At 38.6% G+C, this 14280-nt stretch overlaps 1 protein-coding gene across 1 annotated transcript; it reads right to left on the reverse strand.

The window, feature by feature from the left end:
• Nucleotides 1–1614: 1614 nt before the first annotated feature.
• Nucleotides 1615–4293, reverse strand: LOC146887277 (uncharacterized). The gene has a single exon (XM_085672083.1). It carries the CDS (start codon nucleotides 4291–4293, stop codon nucleotides 1615–1617), a length of 2679 nt encoding a protein of 892 aa, XP_085528209.1.
• Between the last annotated feature and the right edge of the window lie 9987 nt (nucleotides 4294–14280).

The raw sequence follows: 14280 nt of genomic DNA on the forward strand, positions 1-14280 counted from the left end.
TTGGGATTTGAAGAGGATGCCATCTGCAAAATAAACATTGGTACAAAGAGGCAAATTAAAGTTAGCATTGGAGTGAGCGATTCAATCAAAAAGAGAGTTAATTGCATCTAAAGACTAAACTAGACAACAACACATAGATTCATTCAGATGCCAAAAACTATTGCAGCTCTAAAGTTTGACAATTTAAAAAGCAATTGAATGAAAATGGGAAAAAGAGAGCAAAAACAGGGGCCACCGCCTGGCCCCTCCAAAACTGCCGCCAAGCGCCAGCTTGCACCAGTTGGCACTGCTAGGCGCCACCGCCTGGCGGTAAAACAGGCCAAAATGGCCACCGCCAGGCGGCACAAAACAGGACAGCGAAGGATTGTGGAGAAACGCAGCCCAGACAGCACAGGAACCATTACAATGGCAGCACAAGAGTACAGTAAATCAGGAAATGTAAACACATACATCAGCAACAACAAGGAGAATCAAAGCAAAGTAAACCCTAAACTAATGCATCAACAATGGAGTTATTAAGCAAAAGAAACATGACAATGCGAAAATGTAATGAACAAGACAACATTACTTGGGTGGAATGCAAGAAGTGTTGGTGGGATGAGAGTGAAGAGTGGTTTGTGCGTGGAGAGGGACAGATTCGCGATCGCCTGGCGAGAGTATGGCTGGAAGTGGAGTGGGAGTGAGATTAGGGCGCGAGAGTGGGTTCAATTGGGGGTTAGGATTTGTGAATTTAAGAGAGGATTAGGGTTTGAAGTTAGGGTTTGGAGATTAGAGAGGTAGGGTTTGGTAAGTGTGAGAGTGGGGAAGACAACGGCGCCAGGCGAGAGAGAACTTAGGGTAAGTGAATGGGCCAGGTCGAAAACACACTTAAAAAGGTCCAGTAGTGCTGACGCAGTGGTACCGCCTGGCGGTAGGTCACGAGCCGCCAGGCGGTATACCAGTAAAATGACCCAGGACCAATTTTTCTGGTGTGGCGCCAGGCGGGTGAGAGGGAGCCGCCAGGCGGTTGGATCCTGGAATGCTTCCAGTGGCTGATTTTACAGATGGCGCCTGGCGGGAGGGAGTGAACCGCCAGGCGGTTAAGCTGCAGGAGTGGATTTTTTTGTGTTTTTGGGTTATGATTGGGTTGGCTTCAACTCTATTGTGCTCCCACCAACCTTTCACTCTTGCACACATACTTTTTCAAGCTTTTCCAACTTTAAAACAAGCATTCACACTCAAGCAAAAACATTTAATTCACATAACACATGCACACTTAATTTAAAACACAAATTCACTACACAAGCTATGCTACTACTATTCTCACAAACAACCAATTTTAAACTACCACATTCTATGATGCATAAAAGTTGAACACAATCACATGCTATCACATCCTAAAACTAACTATGCATGAAGACTATGCTTCCACAAATTCGCAAATGCATGCAACAAAATTAGCACAAAGTTCAAACATCAATTCAAACACAACAATCTATGCTAACACACTTCACACATGCATAAAAACACAAAGCTATCTTAAAAACGAAAATTAAAAGCTAGAATGAGTTTAGAGCACTAGGTTGCCTCCCAGAAAGCGCTTGTTTAACGTCACGAGCCTGACGGATAAGGCGCTTAAGCTTGGTTGTTGCTTTTGGTGTGCTCATTCCCAACCTCACACCTATACAACTTCAATTGATCACTAGTCACCATTTTAGTCCTTCTAGAATAAGGAGCTTCAATTTCAATCCTTCCATCAACTTTGATGTCTTTAATAACCCACAACCTTGACCATTTTGATTTGAATCTTCTAGGAGAAATCTTCAAACTTTCCTTTCTCATCACAATTGGTTGGCCGGGTCTAAGCTCATTAGTCCTCATCAAAGAGTGGTGGTGAACTAGAGCATCTTTCTCTTCCCTCTCTTCATTCACCTTCGCAGAGAAGCAATTGGAGCAGTTTTCAAGCAACTTTGAAGCTTGCCAAGGTCTACTAGTCACAGATAAGACCTCATTGACACTTTTAAGACTAGTTTGTTCATCAGTTGGTTCTTGCACAGCTTCAAGAACATTGAACGTCACCTCCTTATCTTGGTCTTTCAATTTTAGTGTTCCATCATCCACATTGATAACAACCTTGGCTGTCTTCATGAATGGCCTCCCAAGAATGAGTGGTACCCCTTCATCTTTCTCCATCTCCATCACCACAAAATCAACTGGGAATTTAAGATTATCAATTTGCACCACCACATCTTCCACCACACCATAGGGGTATTTGACGGAGCTGTCTGCTAGCTGCAAGGTCATCCTTGTTGGCTTGGCTTCGAGACCACCAATCTTTTTAAGCATAGATAGGGGCATAAGATTAATGCTAGCCCCTAAGTCAACAAGAGCTTTCCCCATATCTTGATTTCCAATGGTGCAGGGGATGGTGAAGCTACCCGGATCCTTGAATTTTGGAGGAAGATTTTTCTGAATAATGGCACTACAATTTCCTTGCACTTCAATGGTTTCCTCTTCTATGTATTTCTTCTTTTTGCCAAGGAATTCCTTCATGAACTTTGCATAAGAGGGTATTTGTTGCAGTGCTTCAGAAAAGGGAATCTTGATCTCAAGCCGCTTGAATATGTCTTTGAACCGAGCTAACTGTCTCTCTTTCTCTTTTCTTGAAGGATTTTGAGGATAGGGAAGGGGTTTCACAACAACTTTCTCTTTTTTGTTTTTCTCTTTTTCATTTTCCTCTCTTTTATTAACTTCCTCCTCTGCTATAATTTCTTCATCAACTTCTTCCTCTTGAATCGCTTCTTCATTCTTTTTCTTTTCTCTAGCCTCCACCTTTTTTTTAGAACCTAGCCCAACCTCCTTTCCACTTCGAGTGAAGATGGCCTTACATTGCTCTTTGGGGTTGGCTTCGGTGTTGGCGGAAAAAGAACTTCCTCGTTGATCAGCCAATTGCTTGGCTAATTGCCCCACTTGCACCTCCAAGTTTTTTATTGATGCATCAGTGTTCTTTTGATTTTGAATTGACATTTGTAAGAACTGTTGCATCATGTCCTCAAGCTTCGAGGTTCTGTCAGTTAAAGAGGGATGTTGGTAAGTTTGTTGATGTGGGGGCCTATTGGAAGGTCCTGCTTGGCCCATGTTTTGGTGAGGTTTCCATCCTTGATTATAATTCCCTGATCGACCTTGATTGCCCATATAACTAACTTCCTCTTGAGATGTGCTTGGCATAGCACATTTCCCATTGGTATGGTTTCCTCCACATAACTCACAACTTTGCACTTGTTGGAGTTGAGCTACAGAGGCATTTTGAAGCTCTTGAGGAAGTTGTGACAATTTCTTCATCAGGGTCTCCAGCTGCTGAGTCATAATCTTGTTTTGAGCCAATAGAGCATCTTGGGATTGAAGCTCTAGAATACCCTTCTTTTGAGAATGAGCTCTCTCAGTATAGGCTTCATTATCATTTGCTGCCATATTCTCTATTAACTCATAAGCTTCCTCTGGCGTCTTCCACTTGATACTCCCACCGGCAGAGGCATCTAACATCAACTTTGATTGGGACTTAAGACCTGCCAAGAAAAGAGTAAGCTGTGTAGGTTGATCAAACCCATGAATGGGGGTCTTCCTCAGCAGTCCCTTGAATCTATCGCATGCTTGGCCCAAGGACTCATCCATATCTTGTTGAAATGCCGAAATTTCCTGCTTTCCCTTATTAACCTTGGACTGGGGAAAATATTTGCTCAAGAACTTTGCAACCACATCATCCCAGTTAGTGAGGCTATTTTCAGGAAAAGAATTCAGCCAGGCTTTTGCGGACCCTGCTAGTGAGAATGGAAAGAGACTCAGTCGTATGGCTTCATCAGGAACTTGATGGATCTTCACAGTATTGCATATCTCTAAGAATGTGGCCAAATGAGTGTAAGGATTCTCATGAGACAGGCCGTTGAACTGATTACTCTGCACCAAATGAATAAGAGCTGGCTTCATCTCCATGTTGGTGGCATTGACGGTTGGCCTAGCAATACTGTTGAAGTTAACATGGCCTGTGAACGCTGCATAATCTTCTAAAGTGCGTCTTTCACGACCTCTACCATCACCATGAGGATTGTCTGCCATTTCTTCTTCTGGCAAAGGATCAGGATTCTGAGAAGTAGATGAAAGAGTGTCTGAAGCAGAAGAGTGATGGATAACTTGTTGTGCTTGAGCTCGTCTTCTCCTTGTGGCACTATTGTTTCTACGGGCAGTTTTCTCTATCTCGGGATCAACAAGGAGTGGTTCTGAAGATGCAGTCCTCCTTGTACGGATCCTACCCTGCATAAACTATAGAGCAACAACAAAAGCAAGCTCGAACTACAAGTTAGCCCAAAATTAATGTGTGTAAAAAAAAAGTAAACAAAAACAGTAAATATGCACAAAAGAATTTAAGTCTAAATAAGTCAGAAATCACACAAAAATCTAGTATTAGACACGGGTCCCCGGCAACGGCGCCAAAAACTTGTTAAGACTTTGGCAAGTGTACCAAGTCGCGCAAGTAGTAACCGGTAAGACCGGGATATCGTTTCCCAAGAGACTCGTGTATACTAATTAATTGCGTAATTAGTGACTAATTTAAACTAATGAATAAATCCATATTTTGAGTTTTAATGTATGAAATTAAACTTTGCATAAATAATTAAAATTGAACTTTGAAAGTTAAAGGCACTTAGTGAGTGGAAAAGATTAGAAATGATATGACTTGATATTGCCGGGGTTAGAATTCACCAACTATGCTCTCATGCAACTACAATTTAACATCCTCTTCATTAATATGCTAATGCCAACCCACAAAATTACTCAAACCCTAATTCCTTAAAAGATTGAGCCTAAATTTCCTTATTAAAAGTCAATTCCTTGAACTCTTTCTATTTTCTTAAGTCTTCTTGCCGGTTTTCTTTCCGCCGCACCAATCTCCTCGTTCCGCCTCTCCTCCTTCCGCTGGTAAATCCTCTTCACTTTCAAACTTTAACTTTTCTTCATTTTCTCATTTTTATTTTAGTAATGTCAGTTCAACATTCCACGCATATTCTTTCTATTTTCTTAAGTCTTCTTGCCGGTTGTCTTTCCGCCGCACCAATTTCCTCGTTCCGCCTCTCCTCCTTCCGCTGGTAAATCCTCTTCACTTTCAAACTTTAACTTTTCTTCATTTTCTCATTTTTATTTTAGTAATGTCAGTTCAACATTCCACGCATATTCTTTCTATTTTCTTAAGTCTTCTTGCCGGTTGTCTTTCCGCCGCACCAATCTCTTCGTTCCGCCTCTCCTCCTTCCGCTGGTAAATCCTCTTCACTTTCAAACTTTAACTTTTCTTCATTTTCTCATTTTTATTTTAGTAATGTCAGTTCAACATTCCACGCATATTCTTTCTATTTTCTTAAGTCTTCTTGCCGGTTTTCTTTCCGCCGCACCAATCTCCTCGTTCCGCCTCTCCTCCTTCCGCTGGTAAATCCTCTTCACTTTCAAACTTTAACTTTTCTTCATTTTCTCATTTTTATTTTAGTAATGTCAGTTCAACATTCCACGCATATTCTTTCTATTTTCTTAAGTCTTCTTGCCGGTTGTCTTTCCGCCGCACCAATCTCCTCGTTCCGCCTCTCCTCCTTCCGCTGGTAAATCCTCTTCACTTTCAAACTTTAACTTTTCTTCATTTTCTCATTTTTATTTTAGTAATGTCAGTTCTACATTCCACGCATATTCTTTCTATTTTCTTAAGTCTTCTTGCCGGTTGTCTTTCCGCCGCACCAATCTCCTCGTTCCGCCTCTCCTCCTTCCGCTGGTAAATCCTCTTCACTTTCAAACTTTAACTTTTCTTCATTTTCTCATTTTTATTTTAGTAATGTCAGTTCAACATTCCACGCATATTCTTTCTATTTTCTTAAGTCTTCTTGCCGGTTATCTTTCCGCCGCACCAATCTCCTCGTTCCGCCTCTCCTCCTTCCGCAGGTAAATCCTCTTCACTTTCAAACTTTAACTTTTCTTCATTTTCTCATTTTTATTTTAGTAATGTCAGTTCAACATTCCACGCATATTCTTTCTATTTTCTTAAGTCTTCTTGCCGGTTTTCTTTCCGCCGCACCAATCTCCTCGTTCCGCCTCTCCTCCTTCCGCTGGTAAATCCTCTTCACTTTCAAACTTTAACTTTTCTTCATTTTCTCATTTTTATTTTAGTAATGTCAGTTCAACATTCCACGCATATTCTTTCTATTTTCTTAAGTCTTCTTGCCGGTTTTCTTTCCGCCGCACCAATCTCCTCGTTCCGCCTCTCCTCCTTCCGCTGGTAAATCCTCTTCACTTTCAAACTTTAACTTTTCTTCATTTTCTCATTTTTATTTTAGTAATGTCAGTTCAACATTCCACGCATATTCTTTCTATTTTCTTAAGTCTTCTTGCCGGTTGTCTTTCCGCCGCACCAATCCCCTCGTTCCGCCTCTCCTCCTTCCGCTGGTAAATCCTCTTCACTTTCAAACTTTAACTTTTCTTCATTTTCTCATTTTTATTTTAGTAATGTCAGTTCAACATTCCACGCATATTCTTTCTATTTTCTTAAGTCTTCTTGCCGGTTTTCTTTTCGCCGCACCAATCTCCTCGTTCCGCCTCTCCTCCTTCCGCTGGTAAATCCTCTTCACTTTCAAACTTTAACTTTTCTTCATTTTCTCATTTTTATTTTAGTAATTTCAGTTCAACATTCCACGCATATTCTTTCTATTTTCTTAAGTCTTCTTGCCGGGTTTATTTCCGCCGCACCAATCTCCTTGTTCCGCCTCTCCTCCTTCCGCTGGTAAATCCTCTTCACTTTCAAACTTTAACTTTTCTTCATTTTCTCATTTTTATTTTAGTAATGTCAGTTCAACATTCCACGCATATTCTTTCTATTTTCTTAAGTCTTCTTGCCGGTTGTCTTTCCACCGCACCAATCTCCTCGTTCCGCCTCTCCTCCTTCCGCTGGTAAATCCTCTTCACTTTCAAACTTTAACTTTTCTTCATTTTCTCATTTTTATTTTAGTAATGTCAGTTCAACATTCCACGCATATTCTTTCTATTTTCTTAAGTCTTCTTGCCGGTTTTCTTTCCGCCGCACCAATCTCCTCGTTCCGCCTCTCCTCCTTCCGCTGGTAAATCCTCTTCACTTTCAAACTTTAACTTTTCTTCATTTTCTCATTTTTATTTTAGTAATGTCAGTTCAACATTCCACGCATATTCTTTCTATTTTCTTAAGTCTTCTTGCCGGTTGTCTTTCCGCCGCACCAATCTCCTCGTTCCGCCTCTCCTCCTTCCGCTGGTAAATCCTCTTCACTTTCAAACTTTAACTTTTCTTCATTTTCTCATTTTTATTTTAGTAATGTCAGTTCTACATTCCACGCATATTCTTTCTATTTTCTTAAGTCTTCTTGCCGGTTGTCTTTCCGCCGCACCAATCTCCTCGTTCCGCCTCTCCTCCTTCCGCTGGTAAATCCTCTTCACTTTCAAACTTTAACTTTTCTTCATTTTCTCATTTTTATTTTAGTAATGTCAGTTCAACATTCCACGCATATTCTTTCTATTTTCTTAAGTCTTCTTGCCGGTTGTCTTTCCGCCGCACCAATCTCCTCGTTCCGCCTCTCCTCCTTCCGCTGGTAAATCCTCTTCACTTTCAAACTTTAACTTTTCTTCATTTTCTCATTTTTATTTTAGTAATTTCAGTTCAACATTCCACGCATATTCTTTCTATTTTCTTAAGTCTTCTTGCCGGGTTTATTTCCGCCGCACCAATCTCCTTGTTCCGCCTCTCCTCCTTCCGCTGGTAAATCCTCTTCACTTTCAAACTTTAACTTTTCTTCATTTTCTCATTTTTATTTTAGTAATGTCAGTTCAACATTCCACGCATATTCTTTCTATTTTCTTAAGTCTTCTTGCCGGTTGTCTTTCCGCCGCACCAATCTCCTCGTTCCGCCTCTCCTCCTTCCGCTGGTAAATCCTCTTCACTTTCAAACTTTAACTTTTCTTCATTTTCTCATTTTTATTTTAGTAATGTCAGTTCAACATTCCACGCATATTCTTTCTATTTTCTTAAGTCTTCTTGCCGGTTGTCTTTCCGCCGCACCAATCTCCTCGTTCCGCCTCTCCTCCTTCCGCTGGTAAATCCTCTTCACTTTCAAACTTTAACTTTTCTTCATTTTATCATTTTTATTTTAGTAATGTCAGTTCAACATTCCACGCATATTCTTTCTATTTTCTTAAGTCTTCTTGCCGGTTGTCTTTCCGCCGCACCAATCTCCTCGTTCCGCCTCTCCTCCTTCCGCTGGTAAATCTTCTTCACTTTCAAACTTTAACTTTTCTTCATTTTCTCATTTTTATTTTAGTAATGTCAGTGAATGTGAAAGGTCATCAATTTTCTGAATTTCATTCTTTTCAATTCAAACATGAGTTTCTTTAACAAATTCAAGAAAATTCTACGAGTGGATATTGATGTGACCCTAAAGCGGATTGAAGCAGCTATGAATTTATACGATACTTTTCTTCGTATACAAACAAAGAAAGAAAAGCTACGTCAACTTTCAGAGGCAAATAGCAGTCGACAAAATCAACGGAGTCTGAAGAGACAAATGGAAGAATATAGAAGTGAGATGATTTTACACAAAAACAAATTGAAGCAGGAGTTGGAGGAGGAAACTAGGGATCGAAAAGCGTATTTTTCCAATACTTCTGACTCAGAGACGGATTGATGAAACTAGTTGGAAGAGGAAGTTTTCTTGAATATTCTGCCAAAGGTTTTCCCTAGCATATTTTGTAATAAACATGTGTACAACTATACTTTTTTAATTCTGGTTCTTCATAATCAGCGAAGGCGCTAAATAATTGAAATGGTTTTTCTTGGATCTTCTGCCAGAAATATGACTTAACTATTTGTGTGGTGGTGTCCCATAATATGAGTCCAAAACCCCTATAAATCCTTCCCAAATCATTAAGTATGACCAAACTGACTAATGTGTTTCTAATTCATACAAATTTTTTCAGCATCTGTCATGTTCATGTCAAATGTTTGCTTTGCTGTATTAAAACTTTATAACATGTCAGTTCAACATTCCACGCATATTCTTTCTATTTTCTTAAGTCTTCTTGCCGGTTGTCTTTCCGCCGCACCAATCCCCTCGTTCCGCCTCTCCTCCTTCCGCTTGTAAATCCTCTTCACTTTCAAACTTTAACTTTTCTTCATTTTCTCATTTTTATTTTAATAATGTCAGTTCTACATTCCACGCATATTCTTTCTATTTTCTTAAGTCTTCTTGCCGGTTGTCTTTCCACCGCACCAATCTCCTCGTTCCGCCTCTCCTCCTTCCGCTGGTAAATCTTCTTCACTTTCAAACTTTAACTTTTCTTCATTTTCTCATTTTTATTTTAGTAATGTCAGTGAGACGATTTTACACAAAAACAAATTGAAGCAGGAGTTGGAGGAGGAAACTAGGGATCGAAAAGCGTATTTTTCCAATACTTCTGACTCAGAGACGGATTGATGAAACTAGTTGGAAGAGGAAGTTTTCTTGAATATTCTGCCAAAGGTTTTCCCTAGCATATTTTGTAATAAACATGTGTACAGCTATACTTTTTTAATTCTGGTTCTTCATAATCAGCGAAGGCGCTAAATAATTGAAATGGTTTTTCTTGGATCTTCTGCCAGAAATATGACTTAACTATTTGTGTGGTGGTGTCCCATAATATGAGTCCAAAACCCCTATAAATCCTTCCCAAATCATTAAGTATGACCAAACTGACTAATGTGTTTCTAATTCATACAAATTTTTTCAGCATCTGTCATGTTCATGTCAAATGTTTGCTTTGCTGTATTAAAACTTTATAACATGTCAGTTCAACATTCCACGCATATTCTTTCTATTTTCTTAAGTCTTCTTGCCGGTTGTCTTTCCGCCGCACCAATCCCCTCGTTCCGCCTCTCCTCCTTCCGCTTGTAAATCCTCTTCACTTTCAAACTTTAACTTTTCTTCATTTTCTCATTTTTATTTTAATAATGTCAGTTCTACATTCCACGCATATTCTTTCTATTTTCTTAAGTCTTCTTGCCGGTTGTCTTTCCACCGCACCAATCTCCTCGTTCCGCCTCTCCTCCTTCCGCTGGTAAATCTTCTTCACTTTCAAACTTTAACTTTTCTTCATTTTCTCATTTTTATTTTAGTAATGTCAGTGAATGTGAAAGGTCATCAATTTTCTGAATTTCATTCTTTTCAATTCAAACATGAGTTTCTTTAACAAATTCAAGAAAATTCTACGAGTGGATATTGATGTGACCCTAAAGCGGATTGAAGCAGCTATGAATTTATACGATACTTTTCTTCGTATACAAACAAAGAAAGAAAAGCTACGTCAACTTTCAGAGGCAAATAGCAGTCGACAAAATCAACGGAGTCTGAAGAGACAAATGGAAGAATATAGAAGTGAGATGATTTTACACAAAAACAAATTGAAGCAGGAGTTGGAGGAGGAAACTAGGGATCGAAAAGCGTATTTTTCCAATACTTCTGACTCAGAGACGGATTGATGAAACTAGTTGGAAGAGGAAGTTTTCTTGAATATTCTGCCAAAGGTTTTCCCTAGCATATTTTGTAATAAACATGTGTACAGCTATACTTTTTTAATTCTGGTTCTTCATAATCAGCGAAGGCGCTAAATAATTGAAATGGTTTTTCTTGGATCTTCTGCCAGAAATATGACTTAACTATTTGTGTGGTGGTGTCCCATAATATGAGTCCAAAACCCCTATAAATCCTTCCCAAATCATTAAGTATGACCAAACTGACTAATGTGTTTCTAATTCATACAAATTTTTTCAGCATCTGTCATGTTCATGTCAAATGTTTGCTTTGTTGTATTAAAACTTTATAACATGTCAGTTCAACATTCCACGCATATTCTTTCTATTTTCTTAAGTCTTCTTGCCGGTTGTCTTTCCGCCGCACCAATCCCCTCGTTCCGCCTCTCCTCCTTCCGCTTGTAAATCCTCTTCACTTTCAAACTTTAACTTTTCTTCATTTTCTCATTTTTATTTTAATAATGTCAGTTCTACATTCCACGCATATTCTTTCTATTTTCTTAAGTCTTCTTGCCGGTTGTCTTTCCACCGCACCAATCTCCTCGTTCCGCCTCTCCTCCTTCCGCTGGTAAATCTTCTTCACTTTCAAACTTTAACTTTTCTTCATTTTCTCATTTTTATTTTAGTAATGTCAGTGAATGTGAAAGGTCATCAATTTTCTGAATTTCATTCTTTTCAATTCAAACATGAGTTTCTTTAACAAATTCAAGAAAATTCTACGAGTGGATATTGATGTGACCCTAAAGCGGATTGAAGCAGCTATGAATTTATACGATACTTTTCTTCGTATACAAACAAAGAAAGAAAAGCTACGTCAACTTTCAGAGGCAAATAGCAGTCGACAAAATCAACGGAGTCTGAAGAGACAAATGGAAGAATATAGAAGTGAGATGATTTTACACAAAAACAAATTGAAGCAGGAGTTGGAGGAGGAAACTAGGGATCGAAAAGCGTATTTTTCCAATACTTCTGACTCAGAGACGGATTGATGAAACTAGTTGGAAGAGGAAGTTTTCTTGAATATTCTGCCAAAGGTTTTCCCTAGCATATTTTGTAATAAACATGTGTACAGCTATACTTTTTTAATTCTGGTTCTTCATAATCAGCGAAGGCGCTAAATAATTGAAATGGTTTTTCTTGGATCTTCTGCCAGAAATATGACTTAACTATTTGTGTGGTGGTGTCCCATAATATGAGTCCAAAACCCCTATAAATCCTTCCCAAATCATTAAGTATGACCAAACTGACTAATGTGTTTCTAATTCATACAAATTTTTTCAACATCTGTCATGTTCATGTCAAATGTTTGCTTTGCTGTATTAAAACTTTATAACATGTCAGTTCAACATTCCACGCATATTCTTTCTATTTTTTTAAGTCTTCTTGCCGGTTGTCTTTCCGCCGCACCAATCCCCTCGTTCCGCCTCTCCTCCTTCCGCTTGTAAATCCTCTTCACTTTCAAACTTTAACTTTTCTTCATTTTCTCATTTTTATTTTAATAATGTCAGTTCTACATTCCACGCATATTCTTTCTATTTTCTTAAGTCTTCTTGCTGGTTGTCTTTCCACCGCACCAATCTCCTCGTTCCGCCTCTCCTCCTTCCGCTGGTAAATCTTCTTCACTTTCAAACTTTAACTTTTCTTCATTTTCTCATTTTTATTTTAGTAATGTCAGTGAATGTGAAAGGTCATCAATTTTCTGAATTTCATTCTTTTCAATTCAAACATGACTTTCTTTAACAAATTCAAGAAAATTCTACGAGTGGATATTGATGTGACCCTAAAGCGGATTGAAGCAGCTATGAATTTATACGATACTTTTCTTCGTATACAAACAAAGAAAGAAAAGCTACGTCAACTTTCAGAGGCAAATAGCAGTCGACAAAATCAACGGAGTCTGAAGAGACAAATGGAAGAATATAGAAGTGAGATGATTTTACACAAAAACAAATTGAAGCAGGAGTTGGAGGAGGAAACTAGGGATCGAAAAGCGTATTTTTCCAATACTTCTGACTCAGAGACGGATTGATGAAACTAGTTGGAAGAGGAAGTTTTCTTGAATATTCTGCCAAAGGTTTTCCCTAGCATATTTTGTAATAAACATGTGTACAGCTATACTTTTTTAATTCTGGTTCTTCATAATCAGCGAAGGCGCTAAATAATTGAAATGGTTTTTCTTGGATCTTCTGCCAGAAATATGACTTAACTATTTGTGTGGTGGTGTCCCATAATATGAGTCCAAAACCCCTATAAATCCTTCCCAAATCATTAAGTATGACCAAACTGACTAATGTGTTTCTAATTCATACAAATTTTTTCAGCATCTGTCATGTTCATGTCAAATGTTTGCTTTGCTGTATTAAAACTTTATAACATGTCAGTTCAACATTCCACGCATATTCTTTCTATTTTCTTAAGTCTTCTTGCCGGTTGTCTTTCCGCCGCACCAATCCCCTCGTTCCGCCTCTCCTCCTTCCGCTTGTAAATCCTCTTCACTTTCAAACTTTAACTTTTCTTCATTTTCTCATTTTTATTTTAATAATGTCAGTTCTACATTCCACGCATATTCTTTCTATTTTCTTAAGTCTTCTTGCCGGTTGTCTTTCCACCGCACCAATCTCCTCGTTCCGCCTCTCCTCCTTCCGCTGGTAAATCTTCTTCACTTTCAAACTTTAACTTTTCTTCATTTTCTCATTTTTATTTTAGTAATGTCAGTGAATGTGAAAGGTCATCAATTTTCTGAATTTCATTCTTTTCAATTCAAACATGAGTTTCTTTAACAAATTCAAGAAAATTCTACGAGTGGATATTGATGTGACCCTAAAGCGGATTGAAGCAGCTATGAATTTATACGATACTTTTCTTCGTATACAAACAAAGAAAGAAAAGCTACGTCAACTTTCATAGGCAAATAGCAGTCGACAAAATCAACGGAGTCTGAAGAGACAAATGGAAGAATATAGAAGTGAGATGATTTTACACAAAAACAAATTGAAGCAGGAGTTGGAGGAGGAAACTAGGGATCGAAAAGCGTATTTTTCCAATACTTCTGACTCAGAGACGGATTGATGAAACTAGTTGGAAGAGGAAGTTTTCTTGAATATTCTGCCAAAGGTTTTCCCTAGCATATTTTGTAATAAACATGTGTACAGCTATACTTTTTTTAATTCTGGTTCTTCATAATCAGCGAAGGCGCTAAATAATTGAAATGGTTTTTCTTGGATCTTCTGCCAGAAATATGACTTAACTATTTGTGTGGTGGTGTCCCATAATATGAGTCCAAAACCCCTATAAATCCTTCCCAAATCATTAAGTATGACCAAACTGACTAATGTGTTTCTAATTCATACAAATTTTTTCAGCATCTGTCATGTTCATGTCAAATGTTTGCTTTGCTGTATTAAAACTTTATAACATGTCAGTTCAACATTCCACGCATATTCTTTCTATTTTCTTAAGTCTTCTTGCCGGTTGTCTTTCCGCCGCACCAATCCCCTCGTTCCGCCTCTCCTCCTTCTGCTTGTAAATCCTCTTCACTTTCAAACTTTAACTTTTCTTCATTTTCTCATTTTTATTTTAATAATGTCAGTTCTACATTCCACGCATATTCTTTCTATTTTCTTAAGTCTTCTTGCCGGTTGTCTTTCCACCGCACCAATCTCCTCGTTCCGCCTCTCCTCCTTCCG

This window comes from Vigna unguiculata, chromosome 4 (genome assembly GCF_037176805.1).
Source record: "Vigna unguiculata cultivar grain cowpea cultivar isolate G323 ecotype 2 chromosome 4, ASM3717680v1, whole genome shotgun sequence".
NCBI lineage: Eukaryota > Viridiplantae > Streptophyta > Magnoliopsida > Fabales > Fabaceae > Vigna > Vigna unguiculata.